At 43.3% G+C, this 27307-nt stretch overlaps 2 protein-coding genes across 4 annotated transcripts in view; both read left to right on the top strand.

The window, feature by feature from the left end:
* The first annotated feature begins 1597 nt into the window (after positions 1-1597).
* GSTM4 (glutathione S-transferase mu 4) lies at positions 1598-20752 on the top strand. Of its 3 annotated transcripts, none has more exons than XR_010112643.1 (9): positions 1598-2107; positions 2366-2441; positions 2869-2933; positions 3245-3326; positions 3427-3527; positions 4469-4564; positions 4655-4765; positions 10633-13758; positions 19001-20752. XR_010112643.1 is itself a non-coding variant. In XM_008964685.4 (9 exons), exons 1-9 carry the CDS (start codon positions 2072-2074, stop codon positions 6840-6842), a joined length of 765 nt encoding a protein of 254 aa, XP_008962933.1. In that variant the 5' UTR covers positions 1738-2071; the 3' UTR covers positions 6843-7349. The 3 variants fall into 3 exon arrangements, 2 of the variants coding, with proteins under 2 accessions (XP_008962933.1, NP_001354516.1); XM_008964685.4 differs by lacking the exons at positions 10633-13758; positions 19001-20752 and adding exons at positions 5446-5615; positions 6815-7349 and having other exon boundaries at positions 1738-2107; NM_001367587.1 differs by lacking the exons at positions 10633-13758; positions 19001-20752 and adding an exon at positions 6815-7024 and having other exon boundaries at positions 1758-2107.
* LOC129398196 (glutathione S-transferase Mu 2) overlaps positions 13619-27307 on the top strand; it is a 266011-nt gene continuing 252322 nt past the window's right edge. Inside the window, exons 1-3 of the mRNA XM_055114800.2 lie at positions 13619-13758; positions 14032-14107; positions 14532-14596. Coding sequence (XP_054970775.2) covers positions 13723-13758; positions 14032-14107; positions 14532-14596 — 177 coding nt within the window. The 5' untranslated portion in view covers positions 13619-13722. The remainder of the gene's footprint in view (positions 13759-14031; positions 14108-14531; positions 14597-27307) is intronic.

The following is a 27307-nucleotide window of genomic DNA, read 5'->3' as shown; positions in this document are numbered from 1 at the left end:
CCAGAAGCTTCTAAAATGAGGAAAGCACAGATAATCTGGTGGACCATCCAGGAAGGATAATTGATTTCTCTCATACAAGATGCAATTCCCATAGTAGGAATAAAACAAGATATATGCAGCAAAATTTGACAGAATTGAAGGGAGAAATAGACAGTTCTACATTAACAATGGGAGGCTCTAAAACCCCTCTTTCAATTACGGAAAGGCTGAGACGGAAGGTAAGTAAGGAAATGCAGAATGTGAACACACAATGAACCGGTTAGATCTCACAGGCATGCAGAAAATAACCTGACAACAGCGTGCACATTCTTCCCCAGGGCACCACTTCTGCCTCCCTCATCCCCACTGCTCCCGATCCCTGTCCACAGACCCACTTCCCGCCCTGGTGTGATCCTCGTGGCCACTGTGGCCCCTACTTTGGAGATCCTGCTGGTCCAGTTCTTCCCGCCTTCCGCAGAGCCGTACTCCTCCTTCTGAAGAAGCCACCTGGGACCTGGGCCCCGTCTTCCTGGCTCCTCAGAGTCCTTGCAACAGCAGGCACCGCTTCTCTCTCCTACACTCAACCCCTCTCCCACTCCACTGCCTCTCAGTGTGCAAAAACAGTAAGAAGTGTCCCGTATTTTCAAAATCTCTCCCCTGTAGTTCCCACCTGACTTCTAGTCGTAGGTGGCCAAAGTACAGTGTTTTTGAAGGATTGTTTTATTCCCAGTGCCTGGAATATGGCAGGATCTCAACAACTGTTGTTTCAATAAAGGAATGACCAAATGGGTGAATACTAATGTAACAATATCAATTCTGTTTCTTTCATAATTATTCTCATGAGTGTTAGCTTTCTTAAAAAATCATCTTCACAATTGGACCTAGACATTTTATCTTTCCCAGCTCAAGATGGATAAACTCAGAATGACAGGCCAGGCACCGTGGCTCATGCCTGTAATCCCAGCACTTTGGGAGGCGGAGGCGGGTGGATCACTTGAGACCAGGAGTTCAAGACCAGTCTGGTCAACACGGTGAAATCCCATCTCTACAGAAAATACAAAAAAGTTAGCAGGGCGTCGTGGCACTCGCCTGTAATCCCAGCTGCTCGGGAGGTTGAGGCAGGAGAATCGCTTGAGCCCGGGAGGCGGAGGTTGCAATGAACCGAGATCGCCCTACTGCACTCCAGCCTGGGCAACACAGCGAGTCTCCGTTCCAAAAAAAAAAAAAAAAGACTCAGAATGACACATTCTTAATGTCTTAATGTATAATGAGAAGTATAACTATTCAGAAGTCCAAGCACTTGTGTGTGCATGGTGCTATCGTCTTGCTGTAGGCAAACCTACATGGGAATCCACCTTGACACACAGGCCACTTCCTGAGCCTGGACCCAGTCTCAGAGCTGGGGAACTGGCCCAATGCAAAAGGGTCGGGAGCATCTGCAACAGAGACTGAGCTCTATCAGCTTCGGTGACATAGCCTCCATTCACGCTCCCCAACTCAGCAGAGAGAGCACACCATCAGACTTCTAAGACTTAGTAGCCAAGAAGTGTTGAATTAAACTCTCTGAGACCTCTCTTTAGTCTGACCCTGGCAGCCTCAGTCTCCCAGAGCCTGTGGGAACTCGGCAGCCGAGAGGCAGAAGGCTGGGCGACGTCCGGAGAAGAAGAAACGGGGGAAGAACTTTTCTCTTACGATCTGGCTTTACTCTCACGCGCACAGCCAAGTCCCTGGGGACCCAGCAGAGGTCCGAAGCGGGGCGGGGCGGGGCGGGGCTACGGAAGCTGGCGAGGCCGAGCCCCACCTAGTGCTTCCGGACCTTGCTCCCTGAACACTCGGAGGTGGCGGTGGATCTTACTCCTTTCAGCCAGTGAGGATCCAGCGAGCTGCTCCGTGCCTCCCGCGCCTGTTGGTTGGAAGTGACGACCTTGAAGATCGGCCGGTTGGAAGTGACGACCTTGAAGATCGGCGGGCGCAGCGGGGCCGAGGGGGCGGGTCTGGCGCTAGGTCCAGCCCCTGCGTGCCGGGAACCCCAGAGGAGGTCGCAGTTCAGCCCAGCTGAGGCCTGTCTGCAGAATCGACACCAACCAGCATCATGTCCATGACACTGGGGTACTGGGACATCCGCGGGGTGAGTGAGGGTCCGCTGCACTGTGGGACCGGGCGCGTGGCCGGGAAGTGCCGAGCGGCTGGGGACCGGCTCTAGGGACGGTTCCCTCCTTAGGGCTATCTCTCACAGGAGGGCCTGTGCATGCGTGTGTGTGTGTGTGTGTGTGTGCCGGGGTGGGGGGGTGCAGTGCAGTGTAGACTGGGGCTCACCTGGTGCAGAGAAAGTCACCAAGTCAGGGACCCTTCATCTCTGACACGACCTGCGGGCCATCTCTTCCAGCTGGCCCACGCCATCCGCCTGCTCCTGGAATACACAGACTCAAGCTACGAGGAAAAGAAGTACACGATGGGGGACGGTAATGACACCCTTGTGTCCGGGCTCTGCCCACTCCCGCTGAGTTGGCACCAAGCAACCCATGGTGGCCACCTGTGGCTGCCTCTGCAGGCCTCCCCTGCTGGAGCTGCAGGCTGTCCTTTCCCTGAGCCCCGGTGAGGGAGTCCTCTGGCCTTGCAAGGCAGAATGCTGGGGCGGGATGCTGGGCCCCCTGTCTAATTGGGTTGGGTGTCCCTCAGAGCTTCCCTAAACCCTGGAAGCCTTAGCCGTGTGGGGTCCAGAGCCCTCAGCGGGATTCTTTGTCCCTGAACCCTGGGATGTGGGACTGAGTGGTCAGATTCTAGATCCACCTGTCTCAGAGATCTTGCCACTGGCTCCTTGGGAGGGTCCCCGGGAAGGAGGGCTGGGCTCTGGGGAGGTTTGTTTTCACTTCTTCTTCCCCACGGCAGCTCCTGACTATGACAGAAGCCAGTGGCTGAATGAAAAATTCAAGCTGGGCCTGGACTTTCCCAATGTAGGTGCAGGGGAAGGGGCGGTTTTTGGGGAAAAGTGCGACGTGTCTCTGACTGCATCTCCTCTCCCCAGCTTAGAGGTGTTCGGATCAGGAGTCTTCTGCCCAATTCCTCTCACTCCTGGTTGTCTACACAGCCCCTCCATGATGTTCTGTGTCCCAGCTCATTTGTTCATGTGACAGTATTTCTATGTCAGGCCTGCCATGAGCGGGCACAGTGAGTGCCCGGTCTCCCCTCTGCCCTTGCATATGGGAAGGGGATGCTGGGGAGCCTGGTGGCCCAACTGAGCTTCCCCGGTTTCCCATCTATCCAGCTGCCCTACTTGATTGATGGGGCTCACAAGATCACCCAGAGCAACGCCATCCTGCGCTACATTGCCCGCAAGCACAACCTGTGTGAGTGTGGGTGGCTGCAGTGTGTGGGGGGAAGGTGGCATCCTCCTTGGTTGGATTGGGGTGCTATGCTCAGAGTGAGTCTGTGTTTTGTGGGTGGCAGGTGGGGAGACAGAAGAGGAGAAGATTCGTGTGGACATTTTGGAGAATCAGGCTATGGACGTCTCCAATCAGCTGGCCAGAGTCTGCTACAGCCCTGACTTTGTGAGTCCCTCCCTGGTCTGGGCCAGAAGCCAGGCTTGTATTCCCATCTACTCTGGTCCTATTCACAATTTGAACTCCTCACTGCTATTGATCCTTTGAGGGTTCCCTGTACTGTAGCAGAGTGACTGTCATATCATTAAACTTATAAAATAAAAACTTGAAATCAGTCCCCACCAATCATAGGAAGTCCTATGAAAGCTAGAAATTCAGTTCCTAGACAATAAAGTCATGCGTTCAGAATTCCCTTCACCTCTGACCCCTGACCTCTGCCACGGGCCATCTAACCCAGTTGGTTCATGCCATCTGCCTGTTCGGGGAATACGCAGACTCACACTATGGGGTAAAGAAGTATGTAGTGGGATGTAATAGCACCCTCCTCTGTGGAATTCCGTGCTATTCTTTTCCTAGTGCTTCTCCTTGACACGCACAGGGATGAATGCATTTTCCTAACAGGCAGCTCAGGGGCGGCCAGAGGGCCTTTGTTCCTCTGTCTCCTTCCATGCAGCCTCTCAAAATCTCATCTCTCCAGAAACTACTCAATGTCCATTGTATTATTCTGCCACTGCACTAGGAGGAACTTTCAACTTCTTTCTCTGAGCTCCTTTAGTTCTTTGTATCCTTGATTTTGCTCGTGTCTGGGTCCAGAGCCTGCCAGGTACTCAGGTGCTCCTGGGCTGACCCAGAGGAGGGTGGTTGGGAGGTCAGTGGGGACAGATTCAGGGATAGTGTTGCATTCCTCTCTGCCTTCCCATCACCACAAAAGCCTCCAGCTACCCATTTGGAGTGTAATAAATGCTGGTATGTCTAGCTGAAGCCAGTTCCAGCTGTGGGGAAGATGGCTGCTTGCTCGTGGCCAGCTGGGGCCATACACAGCCCTGGGGAGGCCACATCTGTGCAGGGAGCTTGTGTCTGAGGGTGGTGACAGCTGTTTTCTGCCTCAGGAGAAACTGAAGCCAGAATACTTGGAGGAACTTCCTACAATGATGCAGCACTTCTCACAGTTCCTGGGGAAGAGGCCATGGTTTGTTGGAGACAAGGTAATGGGGGCATGTGATGAGGACACTAGAGATTTGCCATACATCCTATGTTACGGAGATTCCAGCCCACACATTCTTGGCCTTCTGCAGATCACCTTTGTAGATTTCCTCGCCTATGATGTCCTTGACCTCCACCGTATATTTGAGCCCAAGTGCTTGGACGCCTTTCCAAATCTGAAGGACTTCATCTCCCGCTTTGAGGTGATGCCCCCATCCTCCTTTCTCTTTGATGCCCCTTGTTCCGTTACCTCCTTTCAGATGCTTTCCCAGTCCTGGATCTGCATAAAGAATAACTTGCATTTATTGAGTGCTGGCTTCATGCCAGGAACCTTGCCCAGCACATTATACCTATCGTGTGGAATTTGAAATTTCCAACATTCCTACAGGGTGACAGAATTATCTTGCCCATTTAGAGATAAGAAAACTTTGAATGAGAGGGTCAGTCCTTTGTTCTGGGTCCCAGAGCCAGTGGAGGCTGTGCTGGGCTCCCTGTGAGCGTCTGGATCTATGGGTGGCAGTCAGGGCTCTCCCTTTTGTGACAAAAGAAAGAAGCCTCAGGCCTCATCCAGCCTGGATTTCACAGCCCAGGGCACTTTGGAAGAGGCAGAGAACTTTAGGAGCATGGATGCAGCTGGCAATAGTAGGACTGACACACAGTGGCATTGACGTCGAGTACGAAACCCACAGGCAGTATTCATAGCTACTCCCAGAAGCTTTGCACGATCAGACCCCCACGTGGGGAACCCTGAGAGCCAGAGCTGTGGCCAGAGCTGGATTAGGGTACATATGTGGGTGCCCCTGTTGAAGGAGTGTATGTTGAAGTGCTCTGTGCTGGGGCACTCTCCTTCTTTATCTTTTTTCCTCTCTTTTTTCCCCTCCAGTGTTCCAGGTGTTCCCCCTGTGAGATGAGTAGCACACTGATTTTACTCCTATTCACCGACCTTCTCCTCTGCATGAGGCAGGGTGTGAGGCACAGTGGGAGATGCATAGATGACTGCCCCCTCCTGGAAATGAGTGCAGTGAGAGGCCTGCAGGCAGAGCAGCCTGTGAGGTGTGTGGCACCACCTGGGTACCAGGCCTGGGGCCTGCCCCTCACTCATGGGGAACCATCCCTCACCTGTGCTGAATTTGAGAGCAGCAAATCCTACTTTAGTACAGATGTGAGAATTTGAGGCATTAGTCCAACAAGTTTTTCAGCCTAGAATTTGTTTTCCTTTCCCACTACCCATCAAGGGATCTGGTTACTCAGCTAGTTCCCATCAGCTCTGGCTGTGGTCTTGGCTGAGTGGCCTTGGGGTTATGTAAGAGGTAGTGGGAGGGGAGGAGAGCTGAGGGCTGCAGCATATGGTCCACCTGGGCTTGGCCCTTTGGGAATAGGCAGCCCTGGCTCTCTCTGAATCCTTAGAAATTACACGGCTATTTGATCCTGGAAAGATCGTGCAGAGCACACCTGAGTGTCATACAGCCTGGTCTGAGGTAGTGGGGTTGGAGATGAGGTGGGTTGGGGCACAGTGGTGTTTAGCTCAGGTACCAGGTGGGGAGGTTTAGACTTTCTGCTTTAAAAGGAATGATTAGAGCCTGGTCTGGCATTTCTTTTGCTGGTCCAACACACCTTGACCACTTTCATCCAGGTTTTGCCAGGTCCTTGGGTGAGATCTGGGCTCTCTTCTAGGCTGCACAGACATTTTCAGAGGTCCCCTCTGTGTGTGCAAACCTAGGCAAGCCAGGTGCCTCCCTGTGAAACAGGAGAATGTTGTGTAGTCAGAGAGCGACAGGACCTCCTGAGGGATTTGGGGGAGGATGGGGATTTGACAGAAAGAGGCCAGAACTGGAGAGAGACAGAACCAGTCTACATTGCAGCTCTGTCCCCCTTAGTAGCTATTTGAGTGTGAGGAAGTTACTGAACTTCGTTTCCCACATGAGAAATGGTGATAATAGATTCAGCCTTGCAGAGTAGTCGAGTGGGTTTTCTAAGCTTATGTTGTAATTTCTCTTGGGTACAGAGCACCCAGCACCGTGTAGAATCTTCATAAGTGTTAGCTGTTACTGTGGTACAACATTACTTAAAGGAAGTTGGAAGAGTTAACTCCACAGATCTGGGGATCCTAAGAGGCTGTGTGATGCCTCAGCACTTGAGCCCACGTGGAAAGGCTGTGGCCAGGGCCCTGACCTGCTGTGTCTGCAGTGGGGTTGTCCCAGCCCTCATGGGCAGCTGACCTTGAGTTCTGGCCTTATTTTCCCCCCTGTCAGGGCTTGGAGAAGATCTCTGCCTACATGAAGTCCAGCCGCTTCCTCCCAAAACCTCTGTACACAAGGGTGGCTGTCTGGGGCAACAAGTAATGCCTTGAAGGCCAGGAGGTGGGAGTGAGGAGCCCATACTCAGCCTGCTGCCCAGACTGTGCAGCGCAGCTGGACTCTGCATCCCAGCACCTGCCTCCTCGTTCCTTTCTCCTGTTTATTCCCATCTTTACCCCCAAGACTTTATTGGGCCTCTTCACTTCCCCTAAACCCCTGTCCCATGCAGGCCCTTTGAAGCCTCAGCTACCCACTATCCTTCGTGAACATCCCCTCCCATCATTACCCTTCCCTGCACTAAAGCCAGCCTGACCTTCCTTCCTGTTAGTGGTTGTGTCTGCTTTGAAGGGCCTGCCTGGCCCCTCGCCTGTGGAGCTCAGCCCCGAGCTGTCCCCATGTTGCATGACAGCATTGACTGGTTTACAGGCCCTGCTCCTGCAGCATGGCCCCTGCCTTAGGCCTACCTGATCAAAATAAAGCCTCAGCCACATTTGTCTTGTCTTATTTGCTCCTGGCTGCCCAGACTGTGTCTGTCACTGCCTCTTCCGAGGGACTGGCTGGTGACCCTGGCAGTAGCTGGGTTCATAGAGATTATGATGGGCTTAGTAAGATGTTTCCAACTTTGTTTTTTTTTGAAATAAGGTCTCCTGCTTCCCAAGGTGAAGGGCAGTGGCGGCATCGTAGCTTACTGCAGCATCCAGTCCTGGGCTCAAGAATCCTCCCACTTCAGCCTCTCAAATAGCTGAGACTATAGGTGTGCCACCACACCTGGCCACATTAAAAAAATTTTTGTAGAGATGTGTCTCTTTATGTTGCCCAGGCTGGTCTGGAACTCCTGAGCTCAAGCGATCCTCTTACCTTGGCATCCCAAATTGCTGGGATTGCAGGTGTGAGCCACCACGCCTGGCCCTGTTTCCAACTTCTTGATCCCTTTTCTGACTGCCTTAGAGCAGGAAGCCACATAAAGTGCTCTATAGAAAGGATGCCTCTTTCTGGGCCTAGATCTTCATTTATTTATATGTATTCAGTATTATTCAGTGCTTTCCATGGTTAGGCAGAGCTAGGTCTCAGTGAGTACGTCTTAGATGCCCAGAGGTGGTGGAATTCCCATCACAGAGAACCAGGATCCTTCTGTCTTCCACACTGACTGACTCCATCACAGCTTAGATCTCTAGGACCCAAGCTCTACTGTGAGCTGCTTCACCAGAAGGTTCTCCCACTCAGCAGTTCCCAAGCTGTGTTATCACAAATAGTTGTTGATTTTGTGGGTTAGGAATTCAGGTGATGCCCAGCAGGGAGAACTTATTACAAATCAACAAAGGTCTCTTCTCCAAAAACTATATATCCAGAAATACGGCCCATTAAAAAATGAGTCAAAACTTGAACAGGCATTTCCGAAAAATGAATATCCAAATTGCCAACAAGCTCATGAGAAGGTGCTCAACATTATTAGAAAGCAGAAAGTTAAAAACCCATAAGATCCTACTGTATCCCCACTAGAATGGCTGACATTGAAAGGACTGACAATTGCTGGTGATTTATGCAGTAACTGGAACTGTCATGCATTGCTGGTGGGAAAGCCACTTTGGAATACTGGCAGTGTCAACTAGAGCTAAACATACATCTACCCAGGACCCAGAAATCCCACCCTATAGGAATGAGTCTTAATGGATTCCAAGAGCCAGGTATAATGATGCCAAAAGCAGCTTTATTTTAAATAGCCAATAACTGAAAACAATCCAAATTCCATGAATAGAAGAATGAACAAATAAACTGTGGTTTATCAACATAATTCCATCATTCATATAATGGAATATTTACTCTGCTATAATGAAAATAAACATGCTAACACTATGTGCAAAAACATGGATGGGTCTCACAGACGTGTTGAGTAAAAGGATCCAGACAGGAGAAAGGACACACGATCTCATTCCACTTACACGAAATTCAGGAGAGGGAAATGAGTCCATGGTATCAGAGGTCAGATGATTGGTGACCTTGGTGAGAACTGGAAGGTTGCCTATTGAAGGCTTCTGGTGCAGTGCTGTAAGTTTTCTCTCTTTATCTGGGAGGTGATTCCAGAAGAGTATCCAAGTGGAAAGCCCACAGAGTAGCGCACACTTAAGGCCTGTGCAGTGTATGTATTACACTTCAATGAAAAGCATGCTTGGCCAGGTGCGGTGGCTCACGTCTGTAATCCCAGCACTTTGGGAGGCCGAGGCGTGTGGATCACAAGGTTGGGGGTTTGAGACCAGCCTGACCAACATGGTGAAACCCCGTCTCTACTAAAAATACAAAAATCAGCCAGGCGTGGTGGCAGCGCCTGTAATCCCAGCTACTCAGGAGGCTGAGGCAGGAGAATTGCTTGAACCCAGGAGGCAGAGGTTGCAGTGAGCTGAGATCGCGCCACTGCACACTCCAGCCTGGGCGACAGAGCAAGACTCCATCTCAAAAAGAAAAAAAAAAAGCAAGCATTAAGGCCTGTGCACTGTATGTGTATTACACTTCAATGAAAAGCATGCTCATATGTCTTACATTATTTGTGTGCTTGTGTTGGTTTGCTTTCCCTCATAAGACGTCAACGTCCTCAGAACATGTGTTTTTGTCTCTTCTTGTTCGCTGATGTAACAGGTGTTTGCATATCACCTAGGACAGTCCCTGAGCATAGCAGGTGCTCACTGAATAGTTATTAGGCAAATTATAGGCTCTATCTTAATGGTGTCATTTCAAATTCCCTTTAGATTTTTATTTATGCCTACTTCTTTGGATAGGTGAGATTGATGGGCACATACACTCTTAGGTTCTGCAGTTTTTTCTCTTTAACATTTTACCTAAGAATCTGTACATGTTGGCAGTCTATATGCATGCCTATTTCTAGCATTTAATGGCTATCATTACTTCCTGTGGATAAATTATAGTTTGCTTAGTCATTCTTACCCTATTGGGCATGTGGATTTTTCTCATTTATTTATTTTTAGAACAGAGTGATCATGTTTAAACTAATTCCTTCTCTGGTTTTTGGGTACTTTATTTGAGTTGGTCCCCAAAGGCAATTACTACAAGGCAAAAGGTGAGAATGGTGTTATGGTATTATCATAGATAAATTGCTCTCTAGAGAGAATAGCTTTTTTTTTTTTTTGATATGGAGTCTTACTCTGTCACCCAGGCTGGAGTGCAGTGGCGCGAATTTAGCTCACTGCAACCTCCGCCTCCTGAGTTCCAGCAATTTTCTTGCCTCTGCCTCCTGAGTAGCTGGAATTACGGGCGTGTGCCACCACCCTCGGCTAATTTTTGTATTTTTAGTAGAGATGGGGTTTCACCATATTGGCCAGGCTGGTCTCGAACTCCTGACCTCACATGATTTGCCTGCCTCGGCCTCCCAAAGTGCTAGGATTACAGGCTTGAGCCATCGCGCCCAGCCCAGAGAGAATAACTTAATTCATGGTGACAACTGCAAGTCACATGGATCTTTCTGCACTACCTTAGGTACTTGAGGGATTGCAGTTTCATCTTATAATATTTTTATAGGTTTATAAGAATACCTTCAAGTTTTCTACCTTCACCTTTTTTGTTTATAGTGTGTGCATGTTTCTGCCAATGAATCACAGTCTATGAATCTACCTGTCCTTGAATCTCCTGTATAAAACTCTCTGTTTACCCATTCTCTACCTGTGGCTTAGTCAACTCCTGGAGAAAGGTTAAAGAATGATCTTGTGGCAGTCAAGACCTTCTCTCTAATAGGCACAATGTAATTAATTGTGATTCTGTTCTAGGTTTCCTGTGGCATAATGTGATGGTCAATTTTCTGCATCAACTTGACTGGGCTAAGGGATGCTCAGATGGCAGGTAAAATCATTGTGTTTGTGAGGGTGTTTCCAGAAGAGATTTGCCTTTGAATCAGAAGACTGAGCAAAGATTTCCTTCAGCAATGAAGGAGGCATCCACCAAACTGTCAGGGCCCAGAGAGAAGAAAAAGACAGGAAGGGTGAATTTGATCTCTCTGACTGGGACATCCATCTCTGCCTATCCTGGGACCTCCACACTCCTGGTTCTCTGGCCTTCAGACTTGATCAGGGACTAACACCATCGCCTCCCACCCCCACCTTTGTTCTGAGGCCTTTAGCCTCTGAATGATACCACTGGCTTTCCTGCTTCTCTATCCTGCAGTCGGCAGATCATGGGACTTCTTCACTCCAAAATTGTGTGAGCCAATTCCCATAACAGATAGATAAATTTATAAATAAACACACAAATTTCCTACAGGCTTATCTTAGTGGTGTCACTTCAAATTTTGAAGAACCCTGACCTAGTACACATAGCAAAAAAAACAACGACAACAACAACAAACAAACACACACACACAAAAACTCATCATCAATAAGTTTTAAAAAATCAAACACAAGATAAAACGCTGCAGCATATCTATTACCTGGGTTTTTTTCTATATGGAAAGCACTTTCTGAGATGCCTTGCAGTAAACTCCAAGGAGATTTTGAGGGAAGATATTCTCTTTTCTCCTGGTAAATCTCCCTGTTGATGATCATTATTTTAAAGACTCCAAAGATGAAAACATCTGCTTGCACATTTTGTCGATTCATTTTGGGTGAGGGTCTCTGGCAGGCTTGGAAGGGTGGGTGAACAGTGGAAGGGGGCTGCCTCTGGTGACTAGCATCACTCATATCCATGTCTGTGGCAGTCATCAGGTGCTTATTATATATTTGACTTTTGGCCACCCCTAATGGGGGTGTTAAATGCGGGAAGAGTCCAGTCAAGTCATTGCAAATTGGCAGTGACTTTTGGGACCTTTCTACACACGATAGTCAGGTAGATACCTTCTTTTTAAATTTGACTTGTTATTACTTTTTTTTGAGACAGGGTCTCATTCTGTCACCCAGGCTGGAGTGCAGTGGTGTGATCACGGCTCATTGCAGCCTCGACTTCTCAGGCTCCAATGATCCTCCCACCTCAGCCTCTCAAGTAGCTGGGACCACAGGTAAAGGGCCACCATGGCCAGCTAATTTTCGTATATTTGGTAGACAATGTTTCACCATGCTTCCCAGGCTGGGTAGATACTTTTAAAAAATAAGTTCAGTTCATCCTGCCTAGCCTTGCCCCAGCAGCTCTAGAGGAATTACCCACTCTGGTGCTGGGCTCAGGCTGCCTGTCTCTGGAATAATGTGCTCAGAGCTACAGGGGAGGCCTGCTGTCTGACTGGCAGAGAGAGTCCCATACTCCCTACCCTGTACCCTGGAAGATCAAGGCTGCCCAGCCTGTCCACCTGGTAGACCATTTCCCTGCCCAATTCTCCTTCTCTCATTCCTGATGTGCAGCTTGATGCCTGCAGGGACTATGCCAGCTGAGATTGTCTCTAGGTCCTCCCTTCTGCCAGCTGGTGTCCAGGGAAGTGGGTCCTTTGGCCTGCTTCCTGCCACCAGAATTTTGAGGACCTTGTTTCTCCCACTGCAACTTTTGACCCATTCCTGGGTTTCTTTTTCTTTTTTTTGAGACGGAGTCTTACTCTGTCGCTCAGGCTGGAGTGCAGTGGTGCAACCTCAGCTCACTACAACCTCCGCCTCCCTGGTTCAAGCGATTCTCCTGCCTCAGCTTCCTGAGTAGCTGGGATTACAGGCACCCGCCACCAGGCCTGGCTAATTTTTTTGCATTTTTAGTAGAGTCGGGATTTCACCACGTTGACTGGGTTTTAGACTAGGGTTTCTTCACCTCAGCAGTACTGTCATTTTGGAGGGCAAAATTGTTTGTTGTGGGGCACTGTCCTGAGCATTGCAGGGTGTTCAGCATCCTACGCAAACTCTACCCACTAGATGCCATGGGCGCTTCCCAGTGGTGACAATTAACCAAGTCTCCAGACAGACCTACATGTCCCCTGAGGGGCAAAGTTACCTCCACTTGAAGACCAGTGGTGTGCTGGATGGATACTAATATTAAAATAGTAATAATAATAATAGAAATCATAATATAACTCATGTAGTTAAGTCCTTTTTGATGGAACATTTATTTCAGTTAATGATATTTGTATGTCTGTCCTCGTAGTTTTTTTTTTTAACTTTTTATTTTGATTTAACATGAGAGTTTGAGAAATTTGCAAAATGAATGAATACAAAGACCTCTGATTACCCCAGATTCTAACGTTTCCACATGGGCTTTCTCCTCCCTCCCCAAGTCCACCAGCCCCTGCTCCCCACCTTTCTGTCTCTCTTCCCACCTAGCAAGCTCCCTAGGAGCACAGCACCACTTATGACAAAAACATCATTTTCTTTTCTCTGAGGCAGTATTCCTGACGTTTGGAGTTAGGCTGATAAGTGACAGTGAGTTATAATCATCCTTGCCTGTGTTGTCCTTCCCACGTTAGGGCTGTCATGCCACGTATGTCCGCAGTTTATAACAATCTCTATCATACATTGAAAAGTTTTGAAAACTTATCCAGTGAATCCCTGAGCACCAAATGTTCTTTTGTGTTATTTTTCTTTATTAGGCTATTATTACTTTATTCAGAATCTCTCTGTTTTAGAGAGAGCCTTTCTTTCTTGCCTAACCTAGAGCGCAGCGGCGCGATCATAGCTCAGTTCAGTCTTGAACCCCTGGACTCAACCAGTTCTCCTCCGCCCTGGGCTTCTGGGCGTCCTGATCTCTCTCCTGAAACCCACGGGGCTGGGAGGTGGGAGGAGATCCTACTCCTAGCCCCATGAGCGCGCTCCGGGCCTCCAGATTGGCCCGTTTCGGGGGCAGGGCGGGCCGTGGGGCGGGGTCGCAGCAAGGCTTCCCTCTACCCTCTCTGGGCCTCTCACAAAGGCTGAGCCCCGCCCCGCTGAGGCCTGTCTGCAGAATCCACAGCAACCAGCACCATGCCCATGACACTGGGGTACTGGAACATCCGCGGGGTGAGCGAGGGTCCGCTGGGCGGTGGGACGGGGCTGCGTGGGGGCGGGGAAGTGTGGAGCAGCTGCAGGACGGGCTCTAGGGACGGTTCCTCTTCAGGGCTGTCCCTGACAGCGGGGTCTGTGCTTGCCGCTGTCTGTGCGTGTGGCTGGGCGTGCGGGGTGGGGGCGGGTGAGGCAGGAACGAGAGGAGGAGATGGGGCTCCCCTTGTGCAGAGTCGTCACAAAGTCAGGGACCCTCCATCTCTGACCCGAGCTGTGGGCCATCTCTCCCAGCTGGCCCATTCCATCCGCCTGCTCCTGGAATACACAGACTCAAGCTACGAGGAAAAGAAGTACACGATGGGGGACGGTAATGGCACCCTCGAGTCTGGGCCCTGCCCCCTCACACTAAGTTGGCACCAAGCAACCGATAGTGGCCACCTGTGGCTGACTCTGCAGGCCTCCCTTGCTGGAACTGCAGGCTGTCCCTTCCCTGAGCCCTGGTGAGGGAGCTCCTTGCAAGGCAGAATGCTGGGGCGGGATGCTGGGCCCCCGTCTGGGTAATTATGATGGGTGTCCCTCAGGGCTTGCCTAAACCCTGGAAGCCTTAGCTGTGTGGGGTCCAGAGCCCTCACTGGAATTCTTTTTCTCTGAATCCTGGGATGTGGGACTGAGTGGTCAGATTCTAGATCCACCTGTCTCAGGGGTCTTGCCACTGGCTCCTTGGGAGGGTCCCCAGGAAGGAGGGCTGGGCTTTGGGGAGGTTTGTTTTCACTTCATCTTCCCCACCACAGCTCCTGATTATGACAGAAGCCAGTGGCTGAATGAAAAATTCAAGCTGGGCCTGGATTTTCCCAATGTAGGTGCAGGGGAAGGGGCGGCTTTGGGGGAAAGTGCGACGTGTCTCTGACTGCATCTCCTCTCCCCAGCTTGGAGGTGTTAAGATCAGGAGTCTTCTGCCCAATTCCTCTCACTCCTGGCTGTCTACAGTAGTGCCTGAAAGGGGATGTAAAACGGAAAATGTAGTCAGTGAGACTGATTAATAACCATGGGTAGAAAAATAGGCCAAGTGGAAAAACTTATTCATATAATTGCTTCATTTTGCTGACTGCAAAAGGATTTGTTTTGGAAGTGATTTCTGCTCTTTAACCTAGTGGATTGATAGATCACAGAAAGGTCTTAGAAATGACATTACGTAATTTTGTTCATAACATGAAATTAGCTTGAATCAAAAAATGTATACCATTTTTTTGTATCTACCTTCTAAGACATTTGTCTTGAGAAATTAATGATTCTACAACATAAATAGTCATTGTGAAAGGAAGTAAAAAGATAACAGAGGGCTTTCATAATAATCATGGACTCAAGATTATCTAATTTAAAAAGACATATCTCATTTTCCTTTATTTAAACATAAATGAGAGAAAACAGAAATAGCTCATAATTTTATTTATCTGATAAAACATGCTGACATAAAAATATAATTCATGCACCCAGTAAGAAAATCAAAAAATTAAATAAAGGCAAAAATGAAATATAAAATTCTCTTTCCTCTAGTCTCTTACCCCCAGACATCTAGAATCTCTCCTTAAGATAATCACTGTTGACAATTTCTTGAGTATCTTTTTAAAAATGACCTTAATACACATCCCCCGTATAGAATATAGATCTTAAACAAGTTAGAAAATAAAATTTTATCTTTTAGTATTACACAAAAGGATGTTCAGAACTAGGCTTTGTATTTTTTTTTTTCTAGAGATGAGGTCTCACTGTGTTGCCCAGGTTGGTCTCAAACTCCTGGGCTCAAGCAATCCTCCCGCCTCAGTCTCCAAAAGTGTTGGGATTATAAGCATGAGATGAAGTCTTGCCTGGCCTAGGCTTTCTATTTTTGTTTAATAATTTACCTTCAAGATATTCTTAACTTTTAACAACTGTATTGTATAAATATATTTTTTATTTAAACAATAGGCTACCAATAACATTAATAACATATCTTGGTTTATGTATTTTACAAGATTCTCCATGTGATAAATTCCAACCTGAGAAGTTGCTATAGAACATATGAATTTAACATTTTTAAATTGCTGCGATCTAATATGATCCTAAAACATGGCCCTAGTTTATATTCCTATGAGAATGTCTAATACCTACACTCTTGCTAACATTGACTGCTACTGCATTTTAAAGACTCATTAATTTGATTGGATTGATGTTGAACATCTTCTGTTACTCCTGGCCATTGCATTTCTTTTTCTACCTATTAATCTCCCTTGTATAATATTGCATTATTTGTCTTTTTTGTCTCATTTATCGACAAAGATTAAAGTTATTGGCAGTAGTGAAAATGGAGAAAAAATTCAAAATTCAAATACTGTAGAGTACAATATTTTGGAGAATAATTTGATTCTATATATTGAAATTTAAATTGTCTTTAATCTTTGACCCAGTTATTCTATTTCTAGTAATTTTTCTACCCAAATAATAATACAGGAAGAAAACCTTTACAGAGATTATTCTTATAATGTTTGTGATACAATATTTACAGGCAACCTAAATTCTCATCCAGAGATCGGAGTAAATATTATATAGTATATCTGTAGAATGAAATGTAGCTTGCTGTTTAAATGAATAAATTAGTTATTATCATAAAATAAATGTCATGTAAAGACATTTATTTTATGGTGTATAAAATTAGAAAAACAAGTTATTAAAAATAACATGATTTTTTGTAAAATGCTTTTATTTTGTTTTTAATTGACATAATAATTGCACATGTTTATGGGGTACAGTGTGGTGCTTTAGTGCATGTGTACATTGCGTAATGGTCAAATTTAAAAATTAAATGTATTGATAGAAAAAGTGTTTGGATATTTGTATCCTAAATGCTAACAGTGATGATATCTGGAATGTGGAACTGCTGGTAATTTTTCCCTTTTTCTTTTAGATATTTTTGTACTTATTTTTAATAATAAACATATACTAATTTTATAATAAAAATAACAATGAAGTCCTTTCCATTTTGAAAAATTAATTCCAATAGAAAAATACTGTACTCGAGCCACTTTCCAGGGTTTTCTTATTCTTAGTGCTGGTATAATGTACCAGTGATATTATATTTTCAGATATGTTTGGCTTTTCTGCCTTATGGTTGAAGATGAGCTTAGGAAGTATTGCTGCCTAATTTTCAGGCTTTTGAGCCAATGCTTGGTGCACAAAAAGCACCACATCGACTTTAAACAGAATATTCTGCTTCTTTAGACTGTATTTCCTACTTTTTATAGTATTTATTAGTGCCAGAACTCTGTGACTGTTTCCCAAAGAACAAGAGAGAAAGATCAAGGAAAGTGAGAAGCAATGAAACTAGATTTAATTAATACTCTGGCTTGTCAGCAGCTTTCATGAAAGATTTGTTTGTTGAAGAAGTTGAACCTATTAGCTTAAACAGGGATTAACTCTGCCAACTCTGACAGAGCATGGACAATTAAGAGTTTATTGGAAATTAATTGAAAATAATACAGTGTTGTGAGGTGGGATGAAGATGATTTCCTTTAAGGAAATTATGCCAAGTGTTTTGAATCAGCCAAGGATAAACAAATGCAGACTATCATTTGATGGAGGTATTATAAACTGATAACATGATTCGAAGTATAAGAATGGCAAATTGTGAAGAATGAATAAAATTACAGAGATAAATAGCAAAAATGTGAAACTAAAATAAAGAGGAACAGTGAGTAAATGGGGTTAGCTGAGAATATGGTTTAACAGGGCATACTCTATTCATTTATGAAGAAATTTTAATCCTCAAAATGCTACTTGTCTTAGTCTGTGTAGGCTGCTGTAACAAAATACCACAAGCTGAGTAACTTATAAACAACAGAAATTTCTTACAGTTGTGCAGGCTGGGAAGTCCAATATCAAGGCAGATTCAGCATCTGGGGTGAGGTTCACCCTTCTGGCTCATAGATGGCAACTTCCTGCTGTATCCCCATACTTTGGAAGGGGCCAATGAGCTCTCTGGGATCTCTTTTATAAGGGCACAAATCCCATTCATGAGAATCTTGTCCTCATGACCTAATCACCTCCCCAAGGCTCTATCTCCTAACACGAGTAGCTTGGGGGTTAGGATTTCAATATACAAATTTGGGGGGACATAAACAGTCAGTCTGTGACATTGCCATTTCGTCAGTAAGAATTTTCATGAACTCACTATTAAGATTTATGTTTAGGTTTTTTATGCGGATGTTCTCACTTTATAATATTGTTTGTCTGCATAGTTTAAAGAAAAGGACAATGCCCAATTAGAACAGGAGGTGTCTTTTGTTGGCCAGCAAAATATTCTAAGATGCCTTGAGTGTGACCCTACATAGAGATCATCAAGGTAACATCATTTTGTTCTTGTTCTAGATCCACGTTTCACTCAAGATCCCAGAAAGAAAATGTATGAAAACACATTAGAAGACAATAATCCATCCTTACAATGCTAGCCAATGTTTATTATTGCTTTCTATGTGTGAGGAATTGTGTTAAACACTTAAAAAGATGTTATCCCTCATAATTATCATAACACCTGAAGAAGTAGGTGGGGTGATTTTCTCCAATTTAGATATTATAGGAACTGAAACACTTGCCCACTAAACAGGCAATTGAAAGAGGTAGGATTTCTATAGAAAATTGCCAGCTCCACAGCTAGTGTTCCTATTCTCATCATTAGTGTTCCCTTAGTGGTTTTGATATTACACCTAATACTATTTAATACAAAATTAAAGCATCCACCCTATTCTGGGATTTACTGTCAAGAATAGAGCACTGAGCCTGATAAACAGTATCCACTTTGGAATGCATGTTTCTATCCAGCTACTTAATATGACATAAGTTCATTGGACATTAAGGCCAGATTTCTTGACATGCTTTACCCTCAAATTAACAAGTTTGGCTTATTCAATTGTGGACCTTTAACCCTTAGGCCAGATAGTATATGAGGCCTAGAGTAGTGGAAAAAGGTAACTGGATTTACAAAATTTGACTCTTCAAATTCTGTAAGAATTCAATATATTGAGGAAAGTTTAGGTGCATAGTAAAATTATAATTTCATATTGTTGCACAGACTCAGGCAGATGAAAGAGACTCCAATAGTGGTCAGGTAGTACCCAGACAGTCAGTTGATTGTCTCTGTGCTGAAAGGATTTAAGAATGAAGAAGAGTTTCCTCCAATGTATGTTTCAATATCTCATTGTTTTACAATAATATTTGAAATAATACCTAGGAACCCAACTTACAAGGGATGTGAAGGACCTATTCAAGGAGAACTACAAACCACTGCTCAAGGAAATAAAAGAGGACACAAACAAATGGAAGAACATTCCATGCTCATGGATAGGAAGAATCAATATCATGAAAATGGCCATACTGCCCAAGGTAATTTATAGATTCAATGCCATCCCCATCAAGCTACCAATGACTTTCTTTACAGAATTGGAAAAAAACTACTTTAAAGTTCATACGGAAACAAAAAAGAGCCCGCATTGCCAAGTCAATCCTGAGCGAAAAGAACAAAGCTGGAGGCATCACGCTACCTGACTTCAAACTAGACTATGAGGCTACAGTAACCAAAACAGCATGGTACTTGTACCAAAACAGAGATATAGACCAATGGAACAGAACAGAGCCCTCAGAAATAACACCACACATCTACAACCATCTGATCTTTGACAAACCTGACAAAAGCAAGAAATGGGGAAAGGATTCCCTGTTTAATAAATGGTGCTGGGAAAACTGGCTAGCCATATGTAGAAAGCTGAAACTGGGTCCCTTCCTTACACCTTATACAAAAATTAATTCAAGATGGATTAAAGACTTACATGTTAGACCTAAAACCATAAAAACCCTAGAAGAAAACCTAGGCAATACCATTCAGGACACAGGCATGGCAAGGACTTCATGTCTAAAACACTGAAAGGAATGGCAATAAAAGCCAAAATTGACAAATGGGATCTAATTAAACTAAAGAGCTCCTACACAGCAAAAGAAACTACCATCAGAGTGAACAGGCAGCCTACAGAATGGGAGAACATTTTTGCAATCTACTCATCTGACAAAGGGCTAATATCCAGAATCTACAATGAACTCAAACAAATTTACAAGAAAAAACAAACAACTCCATCAACAAGTGGGAGAAGTATATGAACAGACACTTCTCAAAAGAAGACATTTATGCAGCCAACAGACACATGAAAAAATGCTCATCATCACTGGCCATCAGAGAAATGCAAATCAAAACCACAATGAGATACCATCTCACACCAGTTAGAATGGCGATCATTAAAAAGTCAGGAAACAACAGGTGCTGGAGAGGATGTGGAGAAATAGGAACACTTTCACACTGTTGGTGGGACTGTAAACTGGTTAAATCATTGTGGAAGACAGTGTGGTGATTCCTCAAGGATCTAGAACTAGAAATACCATTTGACCTAGCCATCCCATTACTGGGTATATACCCAAAGGATTATAAATCATGCTGCTATAAAGACACACGCACACGTATGTTTATTGCGGCACTATTCACAATAGCAAAGACTTGGAACCAACCCAAATGTCCATCAATGATAGACTGGATTAAGAAAATGTGGCACATATACACCATGGAATACTATGCAGCCATAAAAAAGGATGAGTTCATGTCCTTTGTAGGGACATGGATGAAGCTGGAAACCATCATTCTCAGCAAACTATCACAAGGACAATAAACCAAACACCGCATGTTCTCACTCACAGGTGGGAATTGAACAATGAGAACACATGGATACAGGAAAGGGAACATCACACACTGGGGCCTGCTCTGTGGTGGGGGGCTGGGGGAGGGATAGCATTAGGAGATATACCTAATGTAAAAGATGAGTTAATGGGTGCAGCACACCAACATGGCACATGTATACATATGTAACAAACCTGCACGTTGTGCACATGTACCCTAGAACTTAAAGTATAATAAAAAAAATTAAAATATTCTGCAGTCACAGTGACTGTCTTGGCTTCTCTTAATTTATGAGGACCTTTGTCTTATAGACTCTTTTTTTTAAAAAAAAGATGGGTTCTTGCTATGTTGTCCATGCTGGAGTGCAGTGGCTATTCACAGGCTTGATCATTGCATACTACAGTCTGGAACTCCTGGACTCAAGTCTCCCAGTGGCTGGGAATACAGGTGAGTGCCTACCACACCTAGCCTGATTTACAGATTTTTGACATCTATTATAGTTAAATGTACTTTCAGCATTTGCATATGAAAGGAATAATATTGATGCTTAACTTCATTAGTGATCAGGGAATTCCAAATTAAAAAAAAATTTTTTCATCTCTTATAGTATATTTAAAAATTCATTGCTGATAAGGATTCAGGGACGCCAACATTGTACATTGGTAGTGAAAATGTAAATTGGAAACTTTCTGTAATCTGACAGTAATTATTTTTTTAAAAATCCTTTTGAACTTGCAGTTCTACTTTTGGGATTTGAATTTATGGAAAGTAAAGTGCCAGTGAGAAAGAATATTGTTGCCCCTTGAACAACATAGGGTTAGGGGAGCTGGCCTCCCACACAGTGAAAAATCCGCATACAACTTTTGATTCCCCCCAAACTACTAATAACCTATTGTTGACCAGAAGGCTTACTGATAACATGCGTTACATTTAAGACATATTTTGCATGCTATGTGTATTATATACTGTATTCTTACAATAAACTAAGCTACAGAAAAGAAATTATAATCAAGAAAATTGTAAGGAAGAGAAAATATATGACCCATTCATTAAGTGGAAGTGGATCATCCTAAAGGTCTTCATCATTGTTGTCTTCATGTTGAGTAGGCAGAGGAGGAGGAGGAGGAGCTGGTCTTTGTGTCTTAGGGTAGCAGAGGTGGAAGAGGGTGAAGGGATGGAAGGGGAAGCAAAAGAGGCAAGCACACTTGGTGAAACTTTACAAAAATACATCATTATTTCTGTCTATTTTGCTTTTTCATTTCTCTAAAAACATTTCAGTGTAGTACCTATCCGTCTTCCACCATTTGCTTTAGTTTCAGTTCCTGTATCATGGAACGGTCTATGTCATAAAAGAAGTCAAAAGTAGTCTTGAATAATCAAAGCTCTTTTGCCAGATTGTTGAATGCCAATTTGTTTTCTGGCACTGCTTTTCCTATGTCTTCTTCCTCATTATCTGGCACTGGTTAGGAAGCACTCATCTCCATGAAGTCATCTTTTGTTAATTCCTCTGGTGTGGTGTGTATTAGCTCTTAAATTCCTCCAAGATCCATATCTTGCAACCCTTCACTCCACACCTTTTTTTCCCTTCATATCCATACTTCTTTCCGTGGTTTTTTCTAAATTGGGTTTGTCATAATTCTGTAGTTATGCACAACATCTGGACACAAATTGTACTTTTGTCCAGCAGGAATTTATTGTTTTGAGTTTCATGGTTTTCTATATCAACTGATGACATCTTGAAAGGTGTAAGCCTTCCAGACTTCCATGATGTTCTCTCTATTGGGTTTCTCTTTTGCAATGTTGACAAACCTTTCCATAGAGTGCCATATGTAGAGCCTTAAAGGTCCTTATGACTCCCTTATCTAGAGGCTGAAGTAGAGATGTGTTTGGGGGAAAAGGAGAACGCTTCAGTGCCTTTGGTGTTGAACTCATGGGGTTCTGGGTGGCCAGGGGGCATTTTCCAATTAAACAACAACAACAAAAAACTTTAAAAAGCAGTCCCTTACTGGCAAGGTACTTCTGACTTCAGGGACAAAGCATTGATGGAACTAATCCAGAAAAAGCATTCTCATAGTCCAGGCCTTCTTGTTGTACAATCAAAAGACTGGCAACTAGTGTTTCTCTTTTCCCTTTCAAGACTCAGGGGTTAGCAGCTTTATAGTTAAGGGCAGCCCTGATCATAAACCCGACTACATTTGCACAAAGCAGTAGAGTTAGCCTATCCCTTCCTGCCTTAAATCTTGGTGCTTGCTTCTCTTCCTTACTAATAAATGACCTTTGTGGCTTTTCTTTTTCCCCCTGGAATAGGGCACTTTCAGCTGCATTAATACCTATTCAGGCAGATATCCTTTCTCCTCAATGTTTTTCTTAACGGCATTTGAGAATTCACTTGCTGGTTCTTGGTTGGCAGAAGTTGCTACTCCCATTATCCTGACATTTTTAAAACCAAACCACTTTCTAAAATTATCAAATCATCCTTTGCTGCCATTAAATTCTCCAGCTTTAGATCTTTCACCTTGCTTTTACTTTAAGTTGTCAAATAATGACTTCGCTATTTCTTGAATCAAATAAGAGTCTATAGGTATGTCTTTCTTATAGCAATTCTGTACCCCACATAAAAGCTGCATTTTGAATATGAGATAAGAAAGGACAAGGTTTTCATGCCTGTTGACACAAAATGAGGCCTTATGAATTTCTCTTTTTTTTTTTTAAGGGACCTTACACTGGATTCATTTATTTTGAAATGGCAGGCAGCTGAAGAACTCAATCTACAGGAAGCAATCTAACTTTTTCTCATAATGTCACAACTTTTCTCTGCTTCTTGGGAGCACTCCCAGCATCACTTGTGGCACTTTGTATTGGTCTCATGGTGTTATTCAAGATTTATAGTATTACACTAAGCACAATGAAAAGAGAACTGTGAGAGAACACACTATTTACTTAGATACAGAATTTACTGAAGAGACCAAGTGCTCATGGCAGATACTGGCAACATGAGCTCACCACAGTAGCAACAGGGGGTGGCTACAAAATTATTATAATAGTACATACACTGGAAAGTAGACGCTGGAGAATATTCCAAAAGATGCCAGGGTTGGAGGGGAGTGAGGGTTGAAAAATTATTATTGGGTACAATGTTCACTATTGGGGTGATGAGTACAGTAAAAGCTCAGACTTCACCACTAGCAGTATATCCAAATAAAACAATCATATAATAAAAGTATGCTTGTACCTAGCACATTTATAAAAATAAAATAAAAGTAATTATTTGGGTAGTACAGTATGTGCTACAGTTAATTGTATGCAGTTGTGGTTTAATACAGCATCTTTATGTTTGTTTATGTTTCTCTTGACTGCAAATAGTGACTTGTACGGTTTGTGTGCATACATTTTGATAAGTTTTAACTTTTTATAATAGATTTGTGTATATTTTATGGTAGTAAATGATAAAATAGATTAATATATACATATACTTTATGCATTCAGGATGTACATAGCTTTTTCTTAATTTTTTTTATATTCTAGGCTATGCAGTTACTCTGCTAGTTTTTTCAATTGCAATTCTCCAAAACTTTTTCTGATATATTTATTTTTTTAAAAAAATACCAGTGTAGGCGGACCTGCACAGTTGAAACCCATGTTGTTCCAAGGTCAACTAAAAAATCTGAAATCTGAAATGCTTCAAAATTGGAAACATTTTGAGCACTGATATGATGCCACAGGTGAAAAATTTCACATATGACATTATATGACTGGTCACAGCCAAAAGACAGTCAAAATTTTGTTTCTTGCACAAAATTTTACAAATACATAAAATTACCTTCAGGCTACATGTATACTATATGTAGGGAATGTAAATAAATTTAGGTTGGGTCTCATTCCTAACATATCATGTTATGATATGAAAATATTTCAAAATTTGAAAAAATCCAAAATCTACAATATTTTTGGTCCCAAGCATTTCATATAAGGGATACCATACTCCAGAATGTTAGAATGTTTATGGCTACTTTGTTTGTAGTACAGGGGGAAAAAAACCATGATGAGTCTCCATCAGTAAAAAGATAGTTTAAAAACTTGTAGAATTTAGTCATATACATATATTTACACATGCATATATGCACACATATTATTTTTCTCTATATAGAGAAACTGTGCATTCATTTAAAGTGATATTTCCTCTTTTTGTTAATTGACTTGGAGAAATGTTCATACTGTATTGATAAGTTGGAAAATCAGTTTGTTTACATGAGGTGAAGTGGAAAAGTTAAACTACATTATAAAGTACATTATAGGCTTTTCAAAGGGCAAAAAACTGTCACCTGAGATGAGGCAATGAAGTGCTCATGGCCATTCATCCCTGTTTTATACCAATAGAAAGAAAAGTTTGGAAAATGATGGATTTCTCAATAAAATTTCAAGGAAGTGGAAATAAATATGTTACTGTACTAATGTATTCATGTCTTCTTAAGAGAAATGGAACTCCAAATTTTTAGAATTTTTGAATAGGAATGATAGAGGAAAGAAAACAGAACACTAGTGACTCCGGCATTGTCTGAAGCTGAGGACTGGGCTGTGGGTAACCCACAGGTGATATTACTTTAGCCTGAATAATCCAGACGTTATGATGTTTTGGCCTCTGTGTCCAAGACTCTTGTAGATTTCTTGTCAGGCCACAATTCTTTGAGTGAGAGTAATATTTTTTCAGTAGGCAAAAATCCCTTGAAAGATCAATCCAGGGACATTTATAATAAGATAGGATTAGAAGGTAGACTTTAGGCTAGGGTTAGGGTTGGAAAAATCAAAACACGTTGTTCTCTTTAGAGTGAGAAATTGGTTTATCCCAGACTTTGAAGGATAATATAATCTATAACCCTCTGGTTACGGGAAAGAAGAGACCTACATGTGGCCATCTTGGGAGCAAGGCAGAGAGCAGGCTGGAAGACCTTCTAGGATGGATATGGACTTGTGAAATGCAGTAGTTAAACAAAGTTTTCTCAGGGTTACATTTGCCTTCCATCATTCCTGAACACTCATGTCATCATGAAATTAGAAGAGCTGATCCAATACTATTGATAAGGAAAGAGACTCTCCTTTCCCCAAAGCGAGAGATAGCAGCAATAATCAGATAATGGCCCAGAAGATGGATGATCATACACACGGCTTGTGTGAGGCTTATGGAAGATAAAACAACCAAAATATTTCAGAAATGTTTATATGTTGTTTACAGTTCTACCACTACAAAGCCTTCTAGAATGTGAGACAGAATGGTGTGATGATTATTCTTAGTATAACCAGATTAAGTAAGATTTCACAGGTGGAGTTAAGAATTAAGAATTTTTGATTCAAGAGTCTCATTCACCCTCTTCCTTCTTTGTTAATAGTTCTGTTAGGATCTGCCTTTAATTTGTCTTTTCCTTTAGGGCGCTCAAAACAACACAAGGGATTAAATGCCTTTCTATTGTCAAAGTTCTCTCCTTATTTGCCAGTTCTTTTTTTCATGTCCCAATCATAATCTTAATGGTATCGCTGATCACTCAAGCAACTAACCCTGAAGACTGCCCAGTCGCAGGAGCCAATACATCTTTTTATGTTTAAACTCAATCACTTCAAATGTTGATCTTACCTTGTATAATAGAAATTAGTCATAGAGACTGTGGTGGGATGAGATAGCATTGCGGGTAATCTGGCTCAGCTATGGCTGAGTGGAAGAAACTTGCATCAATTATTTATGGTTAATACAGAGTATCCTAGATCTCTGTATCCACAATACAGTTATTGTGGATAACTATATCCACAATAGTAGTTGTGGACTGAATACAGACATTCATCTCCCTCCCCCACTCAGCTCTCATAAAAATGCAGGGACTGGAAAGAATGTCAGCATATGGGATGGGAGAATGAGAAGACGGGAGCTTCTTGGGCAGATATTACATAGTGAGGAAGCAGTGGGTGAGAACATTCAGTGAGAGACCACAATGTAAGGGGACAGTCTATCTGACCAGTGGAAGCAGAGACTCCAGACTCAGAACCTTTGGTACAAAGAGTAACTACAGCAAACGGGCAAAGAATAGATTGTGAATTTGGAGGTTATGTGCTTCCTTCTGGCACATGAAAAAACTCCTAAAGCTTTCTGTGGGTGCAAAATGAAATAAAAATCTTTCCCCATTGGTAGGAAAATAAGTTAATTAGCCTTTACAATGGTTTGTTTTTGTGTTACTAGTTTCCAGTTGTGGCTGTTTCTCTCAGTTTCTCTCTGTTTTGGTTTGTTTGTTTGTTGTTGTTGTTTTCCTTCTCTTAGGAAACTTTGGCAGATAATTGGGCACAGAAATTGGTCATTTTTTAAACACTCTAGGTTAGTGATTCTCATAGTCCCTAGACATCGGTATCAGTATTGCCCGGCAACTTGTTAGATATGCAAATTCTCAAATCTTACCTACTGAGTCATATACTGCCAAGTGAGCCAAGGAATCCATTTAATTAGGCTTTGCAGGTGGTTCTGATGCACACTCAAGTTGAACCACTGCTGAAGCCATAACTATTGGAGACAGTCTTGCAAAGCTTGAAAAATGGAGAGCTCTAACTGTTGATAGGGCTTTGCTTTATTTGTCTTAAGAAAGCATTAATGAGAATAGCTTTGTGTTTCTTTGAAGTTCTGGGTGCTTCTGAAAACTCTAAAGATTTTCAAGCATTTAAATTTCTCTAGCCCTTTTCTCAAACAAACAAAAAACCCCAAACAAGGAAAATCTCATAGAAATATAAAAATGAGTTAAAATAAGTTGTGAGGAATATTCTATACATCAACAGTAAAGTATTACT

Source organism: Pan paniscus, chromosome 1, assembly GCF_029289425.2.
Source record: "Pan paniscus chromosome 1, NHGRI_mPanPan1-v2.0_pri, whole genome shotgun sequence".
Taxonomy (NCBI): domain Eukaryota; kingdom Metazoa; phylum Chordata; class Mammalia; order Primates; family Hominidae; genus Pan; species Pan paniscus.
Note: the sequence above shows the minus strand (reverse complement) of the source record. Positions and strands in the feature narration are given on the sequence as shown.